Here is a 24454-nt window from a genome sequence, read left to right as displayed (position 1 = left end):
CCTGAAATCCAAGTTTATGATATCAGAATTATTTTTTGCATCCAGTTCCTTGGTTACTACATAATAATATCCAATCTGATTAGATATTATTATGCAGTAATAAAATCGCCCCTTAACAAACCCATTCTGTGACTTCAGTATAATTGCATTCCTGTCTAGATGGCCCTTGCATTACTTCTATAACCAGATTCCACTGTTAGATAATTACAGACCTATTAGATAACAGAAGTTAATCTAATATGTCTGTAATTACTTGTATCACCTTTTTGATTCCCCATTTGTGAATTGGGGATATATTTACACATCTCATAGGGACCTCTCCTAAATCCAAAGTTGCTTAATTATGACTGAGTGTTTGCTTATCTCCTTTGCTGCCTCCCTTAATATGATTGGATAGATCCCATTCACCCTGGGTGCTTTTTTATATTATGCTTCAACAGTTTCGTTTCCACTTTCCTCTCAGTTATCAAAAACCATTTAGCTTCCTGTTAGATTTTGATCAACTTCAGGCATTCTCCTCCCTAAAGAACTCCCCATGTGTGACTGTAGATGCAAATTACGTATTCAATTTGTCAGCAATCTGAGCAGGATCATCAACAGTTAAACCATTGACATCAAGTGGACCAATGGGATTCAACCTCTTCCTTCTATTATTCCTATAAATAAAGAAGTCTTTGCAGCTTTTCTTGGCATTATTAGCCAGAGATTTCTCATAATCTTCCTTAGCTTTCATAACGTCCTTTGTAACTTAATTACAGAATAGTTTATATCTACCATACCTTTCTGTCTCACTTGATAACTTATATACATCCCATGCATTTTTCTTCTCTGCTACAAGTCAGTCTCATCAGTTCATCTGACATTCATTTATGTCTAAACCTGGGATGGTATATCTTAATTGGTATAAAAAGCCTAGTAGCTTCTAATTTTTCAAGAATGTTCTTCCATATCTTATTTGTGTTTCCAACTAATAGTCACCACATTTTTAATAGATTGCAGACATGAAAATAGCTTTGAAAATCAGAGGTGGAAGACATTGTGATAGGCTACCGTTTTTGTCAGATTTTAGCACACAAAAGCCAAAATTGAAGAATTCAGATCCAAAGGTTGGTGAAATCAAAGTGATAATAAAACAGTTGTAGAGCATATTATTGCTTCAAAAAAAAAAAAAAAGTGACTATGAGTTTAATTTTATTGCTTTTTTATATATATATATATGTTTGGTATAATTTTTAGATTAATTTCACCTTTAGGTGTGCCTAAAGGTGCAATTTAGTTAGCAACATATATATAACTGTGTTTAATCTAATACTAAAAACTAAAACTAATGCTAAAAACTAATATTATCATTATCAATCCATTCAATCCTCATGGACATTCCTCTGCTACTCCTCAGTGGCTTTGAGCAGAGAAATAACCAAATGAAATTAATGTCCCATAACAGTTTTACTTTTAAATTAATTTTAATACCACAGTACTCTAGAAAATAATTCAATTTAGGCTCATGTCTAAGAATATATAAATTCATACACCGACCATTGAATAAAATTTAAAATTTAATATGACTTCTCGGTGTGGAAGACATTTGCACCGGGGTAGAATTATGTCTAGCTAGTACTACCATGTTGTTTCAAGGAACTATGTATAAGCAGGTTCGCGGTACTGCCATGGGTTCACCCATTAGTGCCACCGTGGCCAATCTGGCCATGGAGGAGTTGGAAAGTAGGGTTTTTAGTGGGTGTTCGTTTCCTATTAGGAATTGGAGAAGATATGTTGATGATACCTTGCCCTGGTCCAGAAGGGGAGGGAGGATGATGCCGTTTGCTGGCTTAATAGCTTCTCCCAATTTATACAATTTACCTCAGAGGTGGAAACGGGTGGTACCCTGTCATTTTTGGATGTATTGATCTCCAGGGTGGGTTTTAGACTTAAGACGTCAGTTTTTAAAAAACCCATGTGTAGAGGTCAATACACCCATTTCAATTCAGCACAAGCTGGACAATATAAGAATAGTGTTGCAAAAGCTTTATTTGACAGAGTAAGATCACACTGTACCACTTCTGAGGATAAAGAAAAAGAAATTAATCGTGTCACGGCAGAACTTAGAAAGTGCGGATACCCCCAGAGGATCCTGGATAGATATAATAGAGGAGTGTCCGAACGTAGGGAGTCGTTCGTTCCGGTAGCCACCGCATACATCCCCTACTATCCGGGCCTTACTGAACATCTGGCAAGAATTTTACGGGGTTATGGGACACGCTGTGTACAGCTTCCTGGGCGGAGGCTGTGCACAGCTGTGTCTCAGGTCAAAGACCGCATACCAAAAGATCTTAGTAGTGGAGTGGTTTATTGTGGGGAGTGTTATGTGGGGGAAACAAAACGACGGCTCAGGGATCGTCTGGGGGAACATTTAAATGCCATAAGAACCGCTGAATACAACAAGTCTGCTGTGGCCGAACATTTTTGGGAGAAGCAGCATCAAATCTCCCCGGAGGACGCTATTATTTTGGATCGTGCACATGGATACTGGGAGCGTAAATGGCTCGAGGGTTTACGGATTAGTTCATCCAGTAGGAATACAATAAACAGAGATAGAGGTATACGTATTAATCCTATCTTTGAAACAATTATATTAAGGTCGGATGAACGATTTTCTTTGCCACGTTCCCTAGACATTTCCGCTTCCAGTTCTGACCATGTGCCGATTGAACCACGTGGAGAAATACCACGTGTGGAGGTACCGTGAGCCTGCTACTTAAGGAGATGTTGCAGGAAGTTATATCACTGTTGAAGAAGGGAGCTGATGCTCCCGAAAGCTTCAGATTTTTAGCGCTTTTAATGTTTTATATTTTAGCAAATTTTATTGTAAATGATCTTTTTTATTACAGTTTTTAGCATTCCGTAATAGTTTATTGTAAATATTTTTTTTTTTTTTTTTTTTTTTTGTAAAGATTGTAGTCATATTAAATTTTAAATTTTATTCAATGGTCGGTGTATGAATTTATATATTCTTAGACATGAGTTTTCCCGACCTCAGAGGCCTCTTTCAGGATATCAATTTAGGCTATTTATATGTAGTTTTAATGTTATCACTGTAGTATACAATTAGTCATTATATGCATATGAAATTTGATATGAAGTATAATTTTTAAATTATTGATATTATAGGAATTATGAGAGATTAGATTAACTGTTCGGTTGGATTACAGGCTGACTAACGCTAGGTGTGTCCAAAGGTGCAATTTAGTAGTAATATATATGCCTATGTTTAATCTAACACTAAAAACTAAAACTAATGTTAATACGAGATGCCACCCAAATGTTCCCGAAATTTGAATGTTGCACGGGAACTACGTCTATTACGGACTTGTAGTGCTAGGTAACATACATTTTTTGTGAATCAGTGTGCCACATGCCGTTGGACTGGATAGAGTCATTGAATATTTATGCGCAGTTATTTGGCAATGTTTTGCATAGTTCGTGATTGTTGCAATGGCTGATGTGAGAAGGCAATGTGCTTGCATCAAGTTTTGTTTCCTTCTTAATGATACAGCAGCAGAAACCCATAAGAAGTTGAAACAAGCTTTTGGTGACAATGCTTTAGGCCAGCGCCTCCGTAGCCAGGTGGGAAGGAACAGCAGTGCGTAGCACACGCTTCTTGATTAGACCGGGGTTCGAGCCCGTCACCACCAAATACGGACGATGCGGAAAGGTCGTGAAATGACCACCGCATATTCCCGGAGCAATATGGCCTTAGTTGCTAATGCTCCTAAAAAAAAAAAAAAAAAACCAAAATAACAAATAACAAAATAGCTTTAGGCCAGACGCAGACCTACTACTGGTATAACTGTTTCAAAAACAGTCGAATGTCGGTTGATGATGATTGCTCAGGGTGTCCATCATCAAGCACCACCCCGGAAAATATCACAAAAGTTCAGGCGGTGATCTGTGAAGACCGCAAGTGCACCATCCACATCCACGACAATTGTGGCATTGTGGGACTATCATACGGCACGTTTCAGCAGATTTTGTCAGACAAGTTGAACATGAGAAGGATTGCAGCCAAATTCATGCCACAGTTACTGTGAAGGTCAAAGTCAGCATCGCGTGGAAGTTAACAGAGATCTTCAAGAACAGGCCAGGAGTGATCAAAACTTCCTTTCTGCAGTCATCACTGGTGGTGAGAGTTGGATATATGGGTATGAACCAGAAACCAAGCAACAATCATCCTATTAGAAGATGATTGCCCCGACCAAAGAAAACTCAACAAGTCAAGAGCAATGTGAAGCCCATGCTAATCTGTTTTTTGGACATTGGCAGGAACATTATTATCCATAAGGAATTCGTCCCTCCTAGCCAGACCGTCAATGCAAAGCTCTACTGTGACATCCTGGGACAGTTAAGGGAAGCCGTCAGGAGGAAATGTCCAGGGAAGTGGCGCACAAAGAACTGGGTCCTTCATCATGACAATGTGCCGGCCCACACATCTATCACTGTGGTGCAGTTTTTGGCATCCAACAAAGGGACAATTATCTTCCCCCCTCCCCTGTGACTTCTTCCTCTAACTTACAAGAATGAAAAGAGCTGAAGAATCAAAGATTTGATAGCGTAGAGGATATCCAAACCAAATCGCAGGCACTGCTGAACACTGTGACAAAGAAAGACTTTCAGGGCGCATTCCAATCATGGGAGAAGTGCTGGGATTGGCGTTTACGCTCTCAAGGGAACTACTTTGAAGGTGACGGTGGCGAATAAGACCCAGGGTAAGGTCTAATTTATTTTAAAATACATTTCGGGAACTTTTGGGTAGCACCTCTTATTTGTGTTATTTTCAATCCATTCATCCATATGGACCCTCCTCTGTTACTCCTCAGTGGCTTTGTGCATAGAAATAATCAACGAAATGAGTGTTTATTGGGACAGGTATGCATGAGCCATTCATGCATATTGCAGCCACTGAACATCCTTTATAGCATTTGTGTGTGAGGAGTGGTTCAAATGGATGGAAGCACCAAACCACAATTTTACATGCATCAGTTTAAATGAAGCAGCCAACAGTTTCATATGCAAATGTATAGAAAATTCATCGGAATTAATGAAACATGACACAGCTGCCAAATCTTTTGCAAAATGTGGAATTAACGGTACCCTTGATGGTGAAGAAATACTCTTTGAAGCAAGTGAAAGCTTGGACTAAAACAGTAGTGATGACCCATTTTTGGAGTTCTGTTGTTATTGTTATTTGTTTTTTTTTTTTTTTTTTTTTTGGGAGCATTAGCAACTAAGGACATATTGCTCCTGGGATATAGCCATTCCCTGACCTTTCCGCATTCTCCGTATTTGGTAGTCACGGACTCGGACCCCGGTCTAATCAAGAAGCATGTGCTACGCACTGCTGCTTCTGCCCACCTGGCTACGGAGGCACCTTGGAGTTCTGTGTAAAACCTATGTTGTACGCTGACATTTTGTTTAGTAAGCACTTTTGAATTTCAGTTATATCCAAGAAAATATATTTATGAATGCATCATATGATCCAACGCATCTTATCACTTGGATAGTATAGCACTTTAACTTACAAAAAAAGCGTTGTTTTACTGTCATTAGAAAAGGAGGGCACTGTGTCAAGTAAATCTGTTCTTGTGTTTGTAGTTTTATTTGCACATTCAGTTTTTTCCTCATTCTTTGATATTTTTGATGTCTGAAAATTATAGTTTCATGAACTCTGCACTTGATTCAGTTTTTACTCTTGTTTTTGTCAGCCTCCTAAACGACAGTATCATAGGAAAAAACCTATACAGACAAAATCCAAGGAGGGATTTTTAGAACCCCAACCAGGGCCTTCTACATCTAGTGGAAATGGGCTGAAAAGACAATATCCAATAGATATTTCATTAAATAAAAGTAAGGAATAATTTTTTAAAACCCATTATTTTAACCTTTTATATAGATATCATTTATCGAATTATTTTATGATTTCACATATCTTGGTTCAACTTGCAGCAGTTTATATAATTGTTTAGATAACATGAAATCCTTAATAACAAAAGGGAAGAGTCAAGAATATACAATTAAAAGGACCAGTTTTTCAAATAATGGATGACTAAACTTATAAATTAATCGGCAACTTAAAACTTAAATTGATGTACAAATCATTTCTTATTGTCACAAATTAAGAAATAAAAATTTAAAACATTAAATCTACACTGTGACATGTTCTTGGAAAGCAGTTGGAACCGATTTTAAGTGAACAATATTCAGTGAATGGACAGTACAATTACACTAAATTATATTAAATGAATAAAATTGAATAATTCATAATGCCAACAATGTAGTAGTAGTAGTGGCATGTGATACAAGAAAGCAGGTGTATGAGCTTATGCAGCATCAGCCAAAAAAAAATCACACCATTCCCTCCAAATGCCTGTCCAGTTCCTCCTTAAATTTATTTAACCTATCAACTTCCACAATGACAGATGGAAGTGTGTTCCAGCAATTAACCATCCACTGGCTAAAGGCAAATTTCCGCACATCTATTCTACCTCTGTCTTTTCTTAATTTGAATTTATGCCCCCTTAGGTTCGTAATCTGAACAAGCGGAAGGATCCCATCAGAATTCAGCGTGCTCAACCCATTCAAGGCCCTATACACCTCAATCAGATCACCGCACAGGTGCCTAGTCTCCAGCCACTGCAATTTGCAGAACTTAAGACTCTCTTGATAAGAGGATCCCTTCATTCCCCTCACCAATCTTGTTGCCCTTCTCTGTACACGCTCAAGCAAATCTACATCCTTCCTAAAATGAGGCCTCCAGACCTGTACACAGTACTGAAGGCATGGCCTGACCATTGCCTTATACAGTGGGACAATCATCTGCTTTTCCCTGCTAGCAAAATTCCTATATATCATTGACAAAACCCCATGACCTGCCCTGGCAGCCTGTCTGCATTGCTCAAAAAACTTCATATCTGACTGCACAATTACTCACAGGTCTTTTTCATTTTCTACCACTTAAGTGTAGTACCACACAGTTGGTACATTTCTCTGGGATTACTTCTACCTATATGCAGTACTTTGCATTTGTCAAGGTTAAACTTCAGTTGCCACTTCTTAGCCCATCTGCCCAAATTATCTAGATCCTGTTGCAGTAGCACACTGTCATTAACAACCCTGCCAACCTTTGTATCATCTGCAAACTTCGACACTAAGCCTGATATACCTTCATCAGTATCAAAGATAAATATAGAAAACAACAGAGGACCCAACACCGAACCCTGTGGGACTCCACTAATAACATTCTGCTCCAATTTGTACACTAGTCTTCCATGCACAACAGTGTCAAAAGCTTTCCTGAAATCGAAATATATGATATCGAAATTATTTTTTGTATCCTGTTCCTTTGTAACCACATCATAATAACCAATCAAATTTGTCAGACAAGCTTTCCCTTAACAAACCCATGCTGTGTCTGAATTATTGCTGCAGTCTTGTCTAGATGATCCTGCAATGCATCTTTAACCAGTGACTCCATTATTTTACCCGTAACAGAAATTAAACTAACTGGTCTGTAATTACTCGTGTCACCCTTCGATTCCCCTTTGCGAATTGGGGATACATTTGCACATCTCCAGTCCATGGGGACCTCCCCTGAGTCCAAGGATGCTCTCAAAATTATCGGTTTGCTTAGTTGCTTTGCCACCTCCTTTAATATAACTGGATAGATCCCATCCACCCCAGGTGCCTTTCTTATGTTTAACTTCAACAATTTCTCCTCCACTTTGCTCTCAGTTATTACAAAATCATTAAGCACCCTGCTACAATTTGATAACCTTCTGTCATTTCAAACCTTAATAACTCCTCATGTGTGAATGTCAATGCAAAATACTCATTCAGTTTGTTTGCTATCTGAGCAGGATCATCAACAGTGGAACTATCAATATCAAGTGGACCAATCAGATTCATCCCCTTCCTTTTAGAGTTTTTATATAAGTAACGAAATCCTTGTTGTTTTTCTTAGCATCTTTTGCCAAAGATTTCTCGTAATCTGCCTTCGCCTGCCTAACCACCTTTGTGACCTGATTACAGACTAGCTTATATCTGCTAGACTTCTGAGTCGCTTGATAATTTATATGCATCCCATGCATTTTTCTTCTCTGTCACGAGTCTCATTAGTTCATTTGATAACCATTTAGGCCTAAACCTTGAACAATGCCATGAATGTATGCCATAAACCAATTAAAAAACTCATCCATAAAGGCAGCGGCCGTTTTTTTTTTTTTATAACTATCATTAGAACTGGTAAAGAGGAGTGGTTAACAGACCTTCTCAGCATTATGAAGCTGCGCTGAGTTTTGTGTAGACAGTCATTCATCCATAAGCAATTTAGGAAAAACTTATTGTTTTCCGTGGCGTGAAATGTCAACTCAATCATGCCTTCCTTTTGTTTGTTAATGGATTGCATATGCTCTCTATTTCAGTTATATTAACCAGCATGAGTTGAACTCAGATATATGAATTTGTAATCTTATTGTCGTTCAGTGTATATGTGCGAGTGTTTTCAGTTATCTGGAACAGTAGTGTGTGAACTTGATGTGATCCTTTTGTGAATTTGAAAATAAGTTAAGGATCACAAAAATAAAAAAAATAATAAAAAAATTTACTAACATATAAAATTGTGAGGAAAACAGTCTTCTGGGCCAAAAAGTTTTAAATAAAAATCCTCTGAGAATGGAAAGAACAAATAATTTTAATGTTTTATGTTCATGTTAAATAACTTCTTTTATATCATATACCTATAATAATAATAGTAATATGTAAAGGTATATGGATTTTTAAAGTTAGCCTTCATTATTTTACAAATTGACTTCATATCTTTAAATAAATTAATATGCATTCATTTAGTGATCTGACAGTTGTTTGTTTGTTATTTGGAGCATTAGCAACTAAGGCCATATTGCTCCAGGATATACAGTTGTCATTCCCTGACCTTTCCGCATCCTCCGTATTTGGTGGTGACGGGCTCAAACCCTGATCTAATCAAGAAGCGTGTGTTATGCACTACTGCTCCTTCCCACCTGGCTACGGAATTTAGTGAATCAGAGGCCTTTCATTTAGTGAATCAGAGGCCCTAGACAAAAAAGGATTAGCAAGGCCTCCTTTGGAAGCAAATTACATATAAGAAACTTTAAGCTACTTCGAGTTCCATAATTTTAGTAATCCTAACTACAGTATTCAATAATCCACCCCTCATGAGTAGCACAGTGGGTAATCACCATCCTCCCACACCAAGTGGACACATGCAATATGGACTTTTTTCCACAATGTGGCTCTTAGGGCGGAAACACACTATTATCACTTCACGAGACTTCACTTGTATACATGTCTAATGTCAAGTGTGAGGGGCTATACTCACCAATTAGCTTATTGCTCGGAGATGCACTGTTGTCATTGGCTGTATTCACAAGATAACACATTGGGCTTCAAGGCCGAATGACATTGTCAGGAACTCAGATTTTTCCGTTCGAACAGAAATTTCGTTAGGCGTGACCCCGTGACAAGAGGTAAATGGAGGAAATGCTAATAGAAAATGAAATTACAAGTAAATAATCTGTTTTGGGTGCACAAGTAAGAATATCCGAAAACAAATAACAACAACATCAAGGACGTTGCTCCTGTGCCTATTCCGAAGCACCCTTCACTTGGCTTACTTGGCATACTCAGCACAAATGTCCATTCACAGGGACGCTCAAAAATGGCCAAAGGAGGAAAATAGACCAACAGTATTACAATTAACAAATTGAAAGGACAAACAAGTCAATCATTTCAATTTGCACAACTCATAACGATTTCTTAAAAGTCCAATTTTTAGGGTTGAGAAGTAGTTTTTTGTTGTAATTAAATTTCATTAAAAATTTTTCTTTCGTATTTTGACAGAATAAATCCTTATTCAAAATTAAACTTGCAGTATTTCAACTTTCCTTAAACATACAACTAATTTTTCCTTAGCACTGATGGAATTTCAAAATTGTGTATTTTGCCCTTGAATGTCATCCTTGGATTATATAGGAAATTAAATTCTTCTTTATTCATCTGTAAGTACATCTTGAAACAATTTTCATCATCTAAATCCTGAAGTCCTGCAGTAAATGATGGAATTTGCCTTTTTTTGTTCTCTTCCAGTTGATATCCTGTATCCATTGCGTACTCTTTTGTTTTCTTGGCTATAAGAGAAGCACATGCATTTTCAAAATCTGAAGAGGAGGATGAACTGTGGCAAATCATTTCACTTCAGCTTTCCTCAAAGAGAATGACATATTTACATTACAGGTTGCCAGACGTACCCCTTTTGGAATTATAATAAAATTTCCAAGATACACTTTTTTAACATTTGAAAAAAGCAGAAATCATAAAACAACCTGTTGAGATGATTATTTAGGAAGAAAGAATTAACTGACGATAAAATTGTTGTTGAAATGCACCCTTAATTAAAGACTCAAAAAAAACAACATTCTATCCTATTTACAAAGAGGGTTATAGAATATTTATATTATGCTTACTTTGCAACCTTTTACATTCTACTTGACTTCTTTTTTATTTTGTTGTAATGGCTTAAGGCTCAGGCAATAAACTTTTTTTAATTTAAAATTCCCAATATCAATATCGATTTGCTGTATGAAGAATATGTTCTGTTGAAATCATTCCATAAAAATATTGCAACAAAAGACCTCAAAAATACCACAGATGTTTGGATAAAAATTTTAGATGTATACGAAGTACGTAATACAGAAAAAAATATTAATTTTGTTTTTGCTTTGCCTCACTCAAATGCAATGAGTGAGCGAGTATTTAGCTCAATGTTTAACGCTTGGAAAAAGGATAGAAATAAGAATGTTGAAGGAGAACTGTTGCCGAAAACCAATCACAATATGTCATGCAAAGAATTTTACGCAAATTCACTCAAATGAAAAGTATTGCAAGGTAAATATTTTCTTTTTGATAAAATAAATCAGGTTTATTGAATATGTATTATAAACAATTATGTAAAACAGTTGATGTTAATATTTATAAAAAGTTTCCTTTAGTGTTTATACTCTTGCAATAAAATTAAACGAATTAAAGCACGGGTCACCCTACGTTACAGTGATGCTTCTTCTCCAACCGACTTCACAGTTTACACTAAACAGCAACATGACGAGAGTCCCGTGATGTGATAATAATGTTTCCACTTTTAGTCTCAGACAAGGGATGTCTGGTTTTTCATACAGCAAACTGACCAATAATTACAGCATAATATACTGATTTCTCATAGCCATAGTTGCTTTGGCCCTTAACACACCTAATCTAATACCAGTGATTTAGCATTTGATTTATTCTGGAAATACAAGGCTGGTTGGTGGCTGCCAAAATATTAAATACCACATGTTGCAGAAACATAACTAGAATATATAAAGTAAGTGTATGGCAAGCCAAATAGGAATAAAAAACAAGTTAGGTGATGTGCACTGTGCATTTCATTTCAGGTGCATTAGCAAATAGTAATAATTCATGATTTATAACAAAATAGCCAACCCATTGAAAATTTGTTACAAGATTTCTAAAATATTCTATATAAGCACTAAATTTTGAAATGGATCAAAGCTCCTGTTCCAAATTTATAGTTATACAGTAAACCCTCGCTATTCGCGGGGGTTACGTTCCTGAGAAATGTCGCGAATACAGAAAACGCGAATACTGAGTTATGGCTCCCATAGTAATAAAGGGGTTCCGTTCCAAAGTATGAAATATATAAGAAAAACATAGTCTAAAATTTTGTCTATGTATGTATTATATGTACCTTCATAATAAGACTGTACATGACAGTACATAGTGAAATACAAGCATATAGCATCGAAATGAAAATAAGAAACAATTTAATATTAAATGTAATATTTATTAGAAATTTCAAACAAATCTTTCAAATCAGCGCCTTTGCTAGCAAAAAAACATCCCGCCAGCGCTATCACCAGTTTCGCTAAAGTGTTGATAAAGAAGTTTTGCCTTTTCACGAATGATGAGTGAACTTAACGGAAATTTATTTTGAATTCAGTCTTTTATCCACAGATTTAAAGCTTTTCCATTTTTTTTAATTTAACATCACGAGTTACAGAGCAAATTTTTGAAGCAATTAGCGCGGTTTCACGGACACTACGGCAGATTTTTTCTTCCGATTTCTTAATTGATCGTACCGTTGACTCATTGATTTTATAATGTTTTGCCACTGAGGAGACACTTTCACCTTTAGAAATTTTGTCTAATAACTCAATTTTATTCGCTAGTGTCATCACCTTCTTTGATATTTTCACATTTCTCTTTTTATTCGTAGCTATATTTTTGTAGGGGTTGGAAAGAACTTGACCACAATAAAGTCACTTTCTTCCGTTAACGCACTCGAAAAAGTCTGTTTTACACTGCAAAACGGTAGAGTTATCATTTTTGTAAGCATATCAATTTATAAATTGATAAATTTATTCAATTTATAAACATATAAATTAAAATCAAACGACGAAACCTTCCATGACTAACACATACTGAACAAGGATTAGCGAGAAACATCCACGCTCGCGATTTTTTCACCCCTCTCCCCCCACCCACTGAGCGCTGTTTTGACCGGGAAAGATAATTTTAGCCACGCCCATGTTTTTTATGGCGGAAAATATTCACGGCGTTTTAAAATTCACATTTTTTTAGGTTTCATTTTATATTAAATCGGCGATCGCGAATACGCGAAACCGCGAATACAGATACCGCGAATAGCGGGGGTTTACTGTATTTCTGTAGGGAAAAAACTGGAAAGGGTTTTGCTGGTTTTTGTAGGTGGGTGATGGAACAAGGGCTGTGAAATTGGAACTAGACCTGAAATTTTCCCAAGGACCAACAGAAGAATATAGGTTGAAAATTTGACCTCAATTCCAACTTTTCATTCTAGATTAATGTATTAGAAGACGAAATGCACAAGGCATAATTTCTTATGGGTTTAGGTAATTAACTATATAATATCGGTGTAGATACACCATAGTTTACCCATAAATTTGAACTACGTATGTAATGTAAAAGGCATCATTTTAATTGTATCTCATATTGTGGGTGCCTTCACAACGAGATAGCTGGTATTGCACTACTTCAAATAAATAACGTCATCTCTGCTAGAGAAGCATTATTTATTTGAAGCAATAGTGAATTAATTTATTTATATTAATTAATTAATTAATTAATAGCGTTATTAGTTTGAAGCTTATCTATGCGCTTCTCTAGTAGAGAAGCGTATGTAGTGTAAAAGGCATCATTTTAATTGTATCTCATATTGTTGGTGCCTTCACAACGAGATAGCTGGTATTGCATTACTTCAAATAAATAACGTCTTCTCTAGTAGAGAAGACGTTATGAAGTTATGTATTTGAAGTTACTTATATATGAAGGCACCCAAAATATGAGATACAATTAAAACGATGCCTTTCACACTATAAACTACGTATGTAGTGTAAAAGGCATCGTTTTAATTGTTATTTATGGGTAAACTATGGTGTATCTACACTGATATTATACAGTTAATTGCCTAAACCCATAAGAAATTATGCCTTGTGCATTTCATCTTCTAATACTTTATTATTTATACACCATTTGGCATCTCTCATATTATGGAAATAACTTTGCAACTGTGATGGCATATTGCATTACCAGGGTACCTGCCCACTCACTGATGACGAAACCAACTAGCTTTGAAATGATCGTCTGGGTGGTGGTATCCACTGAAAATAAATAACAGTAGTCTTCTTTACTAGAGAAGCATTATTTATTTAAGTAGTGCAATATCAGCTATCTTGTTGTGAAGCCACCCACAATATGAGATACAATTAACACTACATATGTAGTTCAAATTTATGGGTAAACTATGGTGTATCTACACCGATATTATATAGTTAATTCTAGATTAATATGCAAAATATGTTTTTATTTATATGAATAGATTTCTGTTGTTAGGGTAGGTGGGCTCTGGCTGAACTTAAAAGCTTTCCAGGGACCAACAAAATGTACACGAAAATGGGATATCAATTGAACTTTTTCTTAAGTCAAAATATCCAATAATGTATGTTCCATTTCAAATTAGATAATGTATGCAGTGCATTTCAAGGTGCATTCTACTTTCCTTTTTTTTTTTTTTTTTTTTTTTTTTAATTTGAATTCTGTTTTTTTTTTCTGTGATTAACTGAAGTGAAAAGTAAATATACAAGGGAATTCAAAAAAGATTTATTTGTATTTACTCAGTAGTTGTGGTAGAAAGTGGAAACAAACACTATGTATTAACACTTTTTCAACAGTCACCAGACAAAATGACACATTTTTGCCACCTCTCATTGATTGCTCTCTTACACTTCCACAGGTCAGTTTTTAGAAGTCCTCTGACTCTTTCAAATCACGACTCAACATTAGAAATTACCTCATCATAATCGTCATCAGGAAAGAGGAAGAAATCCAAGGGTGCAAGGTTTGAGGAATAAGCAGGATGTGACAATATTTCAGTTTTTCCTGGCACATCAGCAACATTCCGTATGGACATTTTGCCCTTTCTTCCTTTTGGTAAGGGTTCAGAAGTCTGGAAACCCATCTGGTTAACACTTTACTCATATGAAACTGTTGATGGATGATGTTCTCCTTAGATCCTACACTAATTTGAAGCTCTGCAGCTAATTCTTTTACACTAGTACAGTGACCTTCCAGGATTAATGCCTCAACTTTTGCAGTACTCTCACTTCTGTTACAGCATCCTAGGATGCTAACAGAAGTGAAAAATCCTAGGATGACTTCTGGGCATCCTAGGAGTTCTCATCATGCACTGATGAGGAATGTTTGAACTGTTTATAAAAATGTGCAACATCACTGTAACCTGGGCAGTATTATCCATAAACAGCGACGATTTCTTCATGGATTGTTTTGGGTATTATTCCTTGCAGAAAGAGGAACCAAATCACTGATCTGTATTCCACTTTATCTATTGTGACGCCTTGCAAAGAAAAAAATTAAATTGTCAGATCGAAACCAAAATTTGCATGGTTGCTATAGAGATTTCAAAGTATCAAGCAAAAAAAAATTCATCTTTCTATCACCGCGTCTGGTTGAATACAAATTTTTTTGAACCCCCTCCCCATAGTTATTTTCTTATCAATTAATAAAAAATTCAGAGCTATAGGGCTCAATAACTTCCACAATTTTTTAATATATTAAAAAAAGTAATTGATTACCTCAGTCTTTTTTGTGGAATGCTTCCAGTCAATTCTCTCCCAAATGTGACGAATAAAATAAGAGTGAAAAAAAAAACAAATTAATGAATTCTCTCACTCATAGAGATACGACCAAATCGAATGCGCAGCGGAATCGAAAGCCAAGAGCCCCAACCAGGACCCCGAAACACATCAAACCACCGCAGCAAGACCATGAATGCGAGAAGACATTGTGTTAGAATAAATAGTTAAAACTGCTTCCGATAATAAATAATTAAAATGGCAATTAAAAAGATTAAAAACATGATCAAAATTTAAAAGGATTAAAAGTTACAATTTGGATGAATACTCAAATTAAACAAAATGCACAGCTATTTCCCTTCCTTAAGCAGACCACGCTTTTCAGTTGATTGCCGTGTTCACAGGACAGGAATATCGCGAAGTGTTTGTGTGTGTATTTGACTCTGAAATAGAGAGATTATTTATGATCTCTCTATTTCATGATCAAAAAAGACCAGAAATCTGAAATTAGGTAAGGCCGTTGCACATTGATAGAATTTTCATGTAGTTTCATTTCAGGCGTGGCTATCCTTGTGGGGAAACCAGACCTCGGTTCAGCCTGTGCTGCTTACAACCAGCATAGAGGTTCCAATTTGCCTTACAGTGTGTTTTTTGTTAGCCATCTGCTCTATATATTTTCCACCTGGGACTGGCATCTCCCAGGAAGACCTTGATGACCTTGTAACACAGCTACCTCCCCCTTTCTTACTGCTCGGCGATTTTAATGGACATACCACCCTGTGGGGTAGTGATACCAACAATGGAAGGGGACAAGTCATAAAGCATACGCTAAATGACAATGACATCGCCCTTCTAAATGTGGGAACAAACACCTTCCACACGCCTACCCGTAATTTTTCTGCCATTGATCTTTCTGTCTGTTCCCCTTCTCTACTCCCTTTACTCACTTGGGAAGTGGAGGAGAACCCATATGGAAGTGATCACTTCCCTGCGATAACCTGCTTACACAGTGGGAGACAGTGTCTTCTTTTCAGGTTACCATGGTGGAAGATTGATCAGGCTGATTGGACTGCCTTCCAACGTCGGATTCAGATGATTTCAGATGATTTTTATTTGAAAAACTTTTGAGCATAAAGGCAAATAAGGCTCCCGAAGTTGATGGCATATACCCTGTAGTTTTGTGGGTGAATGCGAAGCAATGGATTGAACAATTGAATTTAATTATGAGGGCATCTTTGGACTCAGCAGAGATTCCTTTGGATTGGAGAAGTGCCAGTGTATCACCAATACATAAAAGCACTTCTTAGAGCGAAGTTGGTAACTACAGACCAGTTAATCTGACTTCAGTGGTGGAAAAAATCTTTGAAGTATTGATTAAGAGTGCAATCCAGGGACATTTAGATAGATATGGCATTCTGAAGGACACACAACATGGCTTTGTTAAGTAAATCATGCTTAACTAACTTAGTAGGCTATTTTGACTATTACTCACGAGCTAGATTTAGGGAACAAATTTGACATAGTTTATTGCGATTTTAGCAAAGCATTTCACTCCGTCCCACATGAGAAATTATAGGTTTGAATTATTAAATTATAGTATAAGTTTGAACAGGTTGGGATTACTGGTAAGATTCTGAAATGGATTGCTAGGTGGCTGCAGGGCAGAAGGCAGAGGTGTGTTTAGTGGATATTCTTCAGATTAGTGTAACATTGGGACTGAGGTCCCTCAAGGATCATTTTCATAAATGACGTTAATGAAGAGATAGATGGTGTGATGTCAAAATTTTCAGATTACGAAAAGATTGACAGAATCATTAGTTATCAATGCCAAATGACAGCTCTGTTTTAATGATGCTAAATGCAAGGTCTTACATTTGGGGAATAGCAAACCACAATTAAATTATACACTCCTCCAGTAGAGGAGGAAAGGAATCTGGGAGTTACGATACAGGCAGATATGAAGTTTTCTGAATAGTGTAAAAAGGCAGCCAGGAAAGTGCATGGTGTCCTATCAGTGATTTCTTGAACATTATCCTGTAGAGCAGCGGTTCCCAACCTTTTTTGACTCGTGAACCCCTTTCAATGGTATATTATTTTTTATCGCGAACCCCTTTCAACACAATATTGTAATGTGAATCATTAAGCCTATATTCTCTGAAGTTATTATTAATATTATTATTATTGTAATAATAATATTATTATTATTCATTTATTGTAAACGAATTCTCTTGATAAATAAAATTGTATTGTATTGTATTGTATTGTATTATTATTACCCATATGGTGCAAGGAAGTCTAAGGCTTATGTTGCAACAGCCAAAAAAAAAAATTCTTGAGTTACCCTGAGAGAGAAGAGAGAGAGAGAGAGAGAGAGAGAGAGAGAGAGAGAGAGAGAGAGAGAGAGAGAGAGAATAATGATATCCAGCTCAGGACTCTGGGTGTGCCAAGCCCATACTCACCAGATGTGAGCCTCTGGGGTTGTCGTATAATATTACTGAATTTTTCTTATACAGTATTTCCAGTACTATGTTTTTATAAGTGACATTACATAATAATAAAAATTATTACTAAGAAGAAGAAGAAATCTTTATTGTACAATATAAAGATACAATATATGGCTGCAACGGCCATTGGCTTGGCAGGGTTATGGGGTAATATAAAAACATGTATGACAAATAGATGAGAATTAAACCATGACATTAAATTAAATTAAATTAAATTTTTAAAATTAAAATGGTATTAAATTAAATTTAAAATTATTATATTAAAAATATAATAAAATTTTATTTTAATTAAATTAAATTAAAATATTTTTTATGCTTTGTAAAGCAGTTATTAATCAGTCCAAACTACATTTTTCTAACAGGCTAAGAGTAGACAGGCTAACTTGCTTCTTGTCCAAATGATAGCGGAGCATTCTAGTCTCTTGCCAAAGCTATTGGACGCAATTTTTGCCCATCTCTGTTAAAACCAAATGGTTCTGTTGCCACATGAGCCAAAGATAAAACTTACTTGCTAGCATCCTATTTTTCTTCCAACTCATGTATTGATGATCTTGGTAAAAAACTCACCTCAAACTGTTTCCGGTACATTCCATTCAGTGCCTTCTGCTGTCTTCCGTCAAAAGGATGTCAGAAGGATTTTGATGAATTTGATGTAAGAAAGCTCCAGATCCTGATGATATTTCTCCACTTGTTCTCAAAACCTGTGCCCCTGTTTTGTGTCAGCTTTTTTCACTTTTTATTTCAAAGGTGTTTTCCCTTCTGCTTCGAAATTTGCTCATATCCAGCCAGTTCCTAAAAAGGATGACAAATCCTTCCCATCAAATAATCATCCCATGCACTTACCATTACTCTTCTAAAGTAATGTTAAAATAAATTAACTGCCACCTCTTAAACTATCTGCAAATCTTTCATCTGATCAACGATCGCCAGTATGGATTCCGTCAATGTCATTCCACTGCTGATATTCTGGCTTATGTTACCGGTCTATGGACAAATTCAGTGGAAAAGTTTGGTGAAACTCAGGCCATTTGCTCTTGACATTTCAAAGGATTTTGATTGTGTTTGGCATAACAGTCTTCTAAATAAGCTTCCATCCTATGATTTGCCAGCTGTTTTTGGAATTGGGAATCCAGTTTTCTCTCTGACCGCTCACTGCAGGTGATGGTAGATGACTCTCTGCCTTCTAACTTCTGCACTAATGTTGTTCCCCAAGGTTCAGTTCTTTTTCCCACTCTTTTCTTCTTGTATATTAATGACCTTCTTCCATTGACTGGAAATCCTATCCAAAAATTTTGCTGATGATAGCACATTACATTTCCTTTCCAGTTTGAGAAACCTTGCCCGGCTCAAACAGCTTTAACTTCTCGAGTATTCACTGCCAAATCCTTAAATTCTGATCTTCATTGGGGCAAAGATAACTTAATTTCAATCCTTCTGAAACAGTTCTATCTATATCTCGAAAAAAGTATTCTTCTGCTCCTGACTTCAACTACATTCATCGTCGACTACACTCCGATATCTCGGCAAGATCTTGGGGATTACCCTGACTGATAATCACTCTTGGTATAAAGCACATTACAAATATTGCTTCCTCTGAATACAAAAAACTGGGTTTTCTATTTCACTCTCGTCATTACTTCTCTTCCAAACAGTTGTTGAGTCTGTAGAAATCACAAATCTGGCATACCATGGAATATTGTTCCCACATCTAGGGTGGTGCCCCTAAAACCTCTCTCGGGATTCTAGATTCCATTCAAAAGAGGCAGTTAGGTTAATTAATGTCTCATCTGAAACAGAGTCTCTCCACTCTGTCTCTTAGACTTTCAGTTTCTGTTGCATGTCTTTTCTATAGATACTTGTGTGGGCACTGTTCTTCCGAATTGGTTTCTATAATTCCTGCTCTCTCTTTCAAAGCAGTCCGAACACATGCTGCAACCAGTCAACATCCTTTTACTGTCCAGTTTCAATCCCACAGAACCAACATTTCTTCTTCCTCATTTATTCATTCAACTTCTGTTTTCTTGAACAATCTTCCTTCATATGTATTTCCTGAAAATTATAATCTACAGAAGTTCAAGTCAACAAGTATCTTCTTTCATCCTTTCAACCTTCAACCCATGCACAGTACTAAATATTATAGGTTCTAAAAAAAAAGTACCTATACATAACAATGATCCTTGAGAATGAAAAAAAATTTAGTATGGAAAACGTATCTAACTTTTTATACTGTAAGATGCTCGAGTAATTATGAGGAATTGTAGGAGATGTGGTTTCTTTCCTTGGCAATTCTTTACCTTTTTTTTATTTTATTTTAGTTTATTGGTTATTATTAGTTACATTTTTTTAGTTTACAGTAATATACCTATGTAAATCTAATCAGACACCATTGCAGAATTTTTAGTGCAAACCACCAGTTGGGAGCCGCTGCTCTAGAGGTTGGAGGTCATAACCCCACTGTATGTCTGCAGTTGTAAGACACATTTGAAATAATGTGTTCAAGTATGGAGACCTCATCTGAAAAAAGACTGAGTTTCTTGAAAGGGTCCAAAGATAGGCAGCTCAAATGGGGAGTTTGGCAAAAGGAATACTGTATGAGGAATGACTCTGATTATGTGGGCGACAGAGCTTGGCAACCAGGCACCTCGGTGGTGACATGATTGAGGTTTACTAGGCTTTGGGTGGGATTAGTATAATGAATGAAAGTGAAATTCTCACTGTTATAAAGAATTCAACTAGGGTTATAAATTCAAATTACAGGGCTTGGGGTTTTTAGTTTAGATTGTAGGAAGTTTTCTTTTATCCAGCAAGTCGTTGATTGCTGGAACAAATTGCCCTCCCAGGTAGTTGAGGCTAACAGTTTGATTAAATTCAAAGGTCAGCTGGATGCCTACTTGTAAGAGGAGGAAGCATATAATTTGTGGGTTCTTATCTACTCAGTTGTATTTTTTTTTGCCAGTTCCACAAAAGCATGTGGCTTCCTTGCACTATATGGCAAATATGGTTAGTATTACTAGTGCTTAAAGAGGTTATATCAGTAATTTATAATACTAATAAAAAATAACATTATAAATACATGCAAGAATTGTCAATACAACTAAAATTGTATGCCAAGTCAGCTAAAAGTAAATATCAACTGGGCAAGGACTGATATGATTGTTCTACAGTATAACACCCAAAAAAAAGCACTTTAAAAAAAATCAATAAATAACTGTTTTCAAATTTATATCCTCACCCTCACATATATAAGATTACCTATAATATACTGAGGAAATCACTTGAAATTGTATTAAATCCATTGATTTATAATTTTATACTGTAATTTGTATAATCTTAATTTTTGGAAGGGATGGAAGCCTATGGGTTACAGGGCATTGGGTGATCACCATTATGTCCCAACTTTTAGGGTAAAATTTGGGATAAGGGATAGCTATTAATCCAAATAGGCTATGTTTAATAAAGCAAAAATATTAGTGCAAATATAGGAGTATCCCTGGTTAAGTGCAGCCAGATAGGGATCTCTGGTTGAGTGTAAATGAGCCCAGAAAATGATTACTATATAAAAATGATTACTATGCACGTAATCAGTGTGCTCTGCCTTGGTTTAATTAAAGTAGAGAATCCAATCAATAGTGGTGCCAAATTACCACATTTCAATTGATATACAGTGGTCATTGGTTTGAGGAACTTGAAATATAACAAATTATCCCAAATAATTCTTGGCATTTTTAAATGTTCCTCATAGCAGTGCTGAGCATGAGAGGTTAATCAGCCAGTAATAAAAGCCTGGTGAAGCCTTGTAAATGCTTTTGACATCCAAGTCTAAAAGAAATGCCATTGTTATATCTCAATAATAAAACCTTTATTATTGAGATATAGCAATCGCACTGCTATGAGGAACATTTAAAAATGCCAAGAATTATTTGGGATAATTTGTTATAAGCACCCATTGCCTTCACCATGTGCATCTGTCCTCGTGTAACCACTCGGCTCCCAGTAGATGGATTTTTATGAAATTTTATATTTAGTTCTCTTATAAAGATTTGTCAATCCATCCCAAATTTCATCAAAATTGGACAGATAGTTTTATTTTATTTATTTATCCGACAGTTTTATTTTATTTATTTATTATTTTATTTTTTTATTTTTTTTTTTCATATAATTGTTTGGAACAAAAAAAAATCATAGATTATATGTAGTTTTAATGCAGTGTTTTTGGTTTCAGACAGTCCTTGCATGCAAGGACTTTCAAATGTTATGTAAGACTAGTGAACATGGTATCACTTATGAAGATATAATATATATAGAGGGAGAGGGAGAAAAGAGACTTAAAATAGAGTATATGGGAGAAGAGTAATAAATGTTATGTTGTTGTTTGGTTTTTAGGAGCAATAGCAACTAAGGCCATATTGCTCCGGGGATATGCGGTGGTCATTCCCTGACTTTTCCGCATCCTCCGTATTTGGTGGATCATGGGCTCAAACCCCAGTCTAGTCAAGAAGCGTGTGCTATGCACTGCTGCTCCTGCCCACCTGGCTACAGAGGTGCCAATAAATGTTATACAGTTGTAATTAAACTGAACAGCTAAGTTTAGAGAATGTAAAATTATGGTTTTATTAAGTTTTCTATAAAGTTGTAATCTTAGTAATTAATTGATAATGTGATAACTCTGTTTACTTTTCACTTTTATTAACCACAGAAAAAGAAAAACAAAATTAATTTAAGAAAAATTCAAACCTACCTGAAATATGATACACTGTATACATCAACTAACTTGTTTGCTAAGCTTTTCAGATGATATATGTAATAAAAATAATTAGTTTTCAGCTTTTGATACCCACTATTTAGAATTTATGCACTAGTATCATTTCTCATTCAGTATTATTTGAAGAATTGAAAGAAAGCCTACCTATTTTAGATTTCTTAAAATGATTATTTTAAATATGTAGACCTTCTGCAATTTACTCCTTTACATTTATTACTAAATATTCCCATTTGAGTTTCTTTAATTAACAGGTTTTTTGTTCTTCCTTAAATTTTTTATTAAAAATATATTTACTATAGAAATGAGAAAAAAATATTGGCATGAAACTTGTGATTTTATCGTTTCCCCATCCTCATATTAGTAGTTAACGGTTGATGTATAACTTTATTTTATACAGTTAAGAAACCTAAGAAAGGCTTTGCCACAGCTAAACAACGATTAGGAAAGATATTAAAAATACACAAGATGTTATACTGAATACAAAGAAATGAAGAATGGTAAGAAATTACTGCAGTTATATAATTTATCTTATTGGCAAAAAAAGCTCTAAATATTTTTATCATTTTTATCCTCACATAACTCACTGTAGTATTCTAAAAGTATTAAATGATTAAAATTATTACATCATTTAAATATATGTTTCAACAGTTGAATCTAGTAGTGTAATCAGTTTATCATTTTTCCTATAGCACTCCTCTTTCTGTCTGTTTTTTTTTTTTTTTAATTTCCTTACCCTAATTATTCACTCTACAATACCTTTTGTGATTCAAACTGCATGTGTCTCTTCTGATATCCCCTTCTGGAGACTTCCTAATCTGGCATCCCCTCTTTCTGATCTCTTCTTCTCCCCATTCTTTCAAGTTCATCTGTTGCCCCTATCATTCTCTTAACCCCTACAAATCATACAGAACATTTTAACTTCTTTTCTCTAAAACTGGAATTTCTCCATCCAATCTAACTTTCCTAACAGTGAAGTAATTTTCATAGATGATTTTAATGTTCACAACTCCAGCTGGTAGAGGTGCCGAGGCTTTTGCAGTTACACTGGCCAGAAAAAAAAAAAAAAAACTTTTTTCAAAGCTCTGCAGCAAAAGTTGCAAACTCTTAAGGAAATTGATCAACTGATTCCAAAAATACTAAAACTGAGGGTAATCTGGAATCCTGGATTTTCTGGTTTTCTGGACTAAGGCTTAATATATACTTAAAATATAAAATAAACACTGAAAAGTAAAGAAAGAAATTGTATTTAACAGATACAAATTAATACACTTCTAAAGCAGGGTCTGTTTAATCAATATTAATCCACTAATCTTCATCTGAAGACAATTCAACATCTGGGGCAACAGGTACAGGAAGAGAAGAAGCACAGGTGTTGAAGCTCAGGCCTGAACTTCACTTGAAAATTTCTGGTTGATCTTTGGAAATATGTCCTGCAGATTCTGTTGTTTCATATACTTTGGTTTTTCTTTAATGAAAACCTCTTGTATTTTATACATCCACATTATATGCTGCTCAGTGCTGAAGCTTTTTTGCTCCATTCCCCTAATAAGTTCCTCAGTCAGGCTGATGCACCTATCTATAGACACTTTCTCTTCTTCTTTCAGTGCACTGTCATCACCATCGTCATTATCCCTCTCATTTGATTTGTTCTTATCAGCATTCATTACAATATCTACAGTTTCACTATCAGCGAGTTGGAGCATCAACATCAATATTTATACTCTTGTATAGCCCCTTCATCAAGTGACTTGGCTACTTCACATGATAAACCTTTTGCTTATTCCAATAAATTCTTCACTATTTCTTCCTCGCCAGACATATGAAAACCACAAAAATCAGGTTCATCATCATCATCACCATCAACAAATAAATTAGATGGCTATAGTTTATGCCAACTGTTTATCAAAGTACAGTCT

The 24454-nt window shown here is 35.6% G+C and overlaps 1 protein-coding gene across 1 annotated transcript in view; it reads left to right on the top strand.

The window, feature by feature from the left end:
* The window catches only part of LOC150086849 (histone lysine demethylase PHF8-like), a 445826-nt gene that overhangs the window by 399429 nt on the left and 21943 nt on the right, over positions 1-24454 (top strand). The window contains exons 19-20 of the mRNA XM_090371623.1: positions 5760-5901; positions 22936-23035. Of these exons, the coding sequence (XP_090227749.1) occupies positions 5760-5901; positions 22936-23015 (222 nt within the window). The 3' untranslated portion in view covers positions 23016-23035. The remainder of the gene's footprint in view (positions 1-5759; positions 5902-22935; positions 23036-24454) is intronic.

The sequence above is a fragment of the Mastigoproctus giganteus genome, chromosome 4, assembly GCF_048544385.1.
Source record: "Mastigoproctus giganteus isolate SK-2022 chromosome 4, ASM4854438v1, whole genome shotgun sequence".
Taxonomy (NCBI): Eukaryota; Metazoa; Arthropoda; class Arachnida; order Uropygi; family Thelyphonidae; genus Mastigoproctus; species Mastigoproctus giganteus.
The sequence above is the reverse complement of the archived record's forward strand: the minus strand, read 5'-3'. Positions and strand labels throughout refer to the sequence as shown.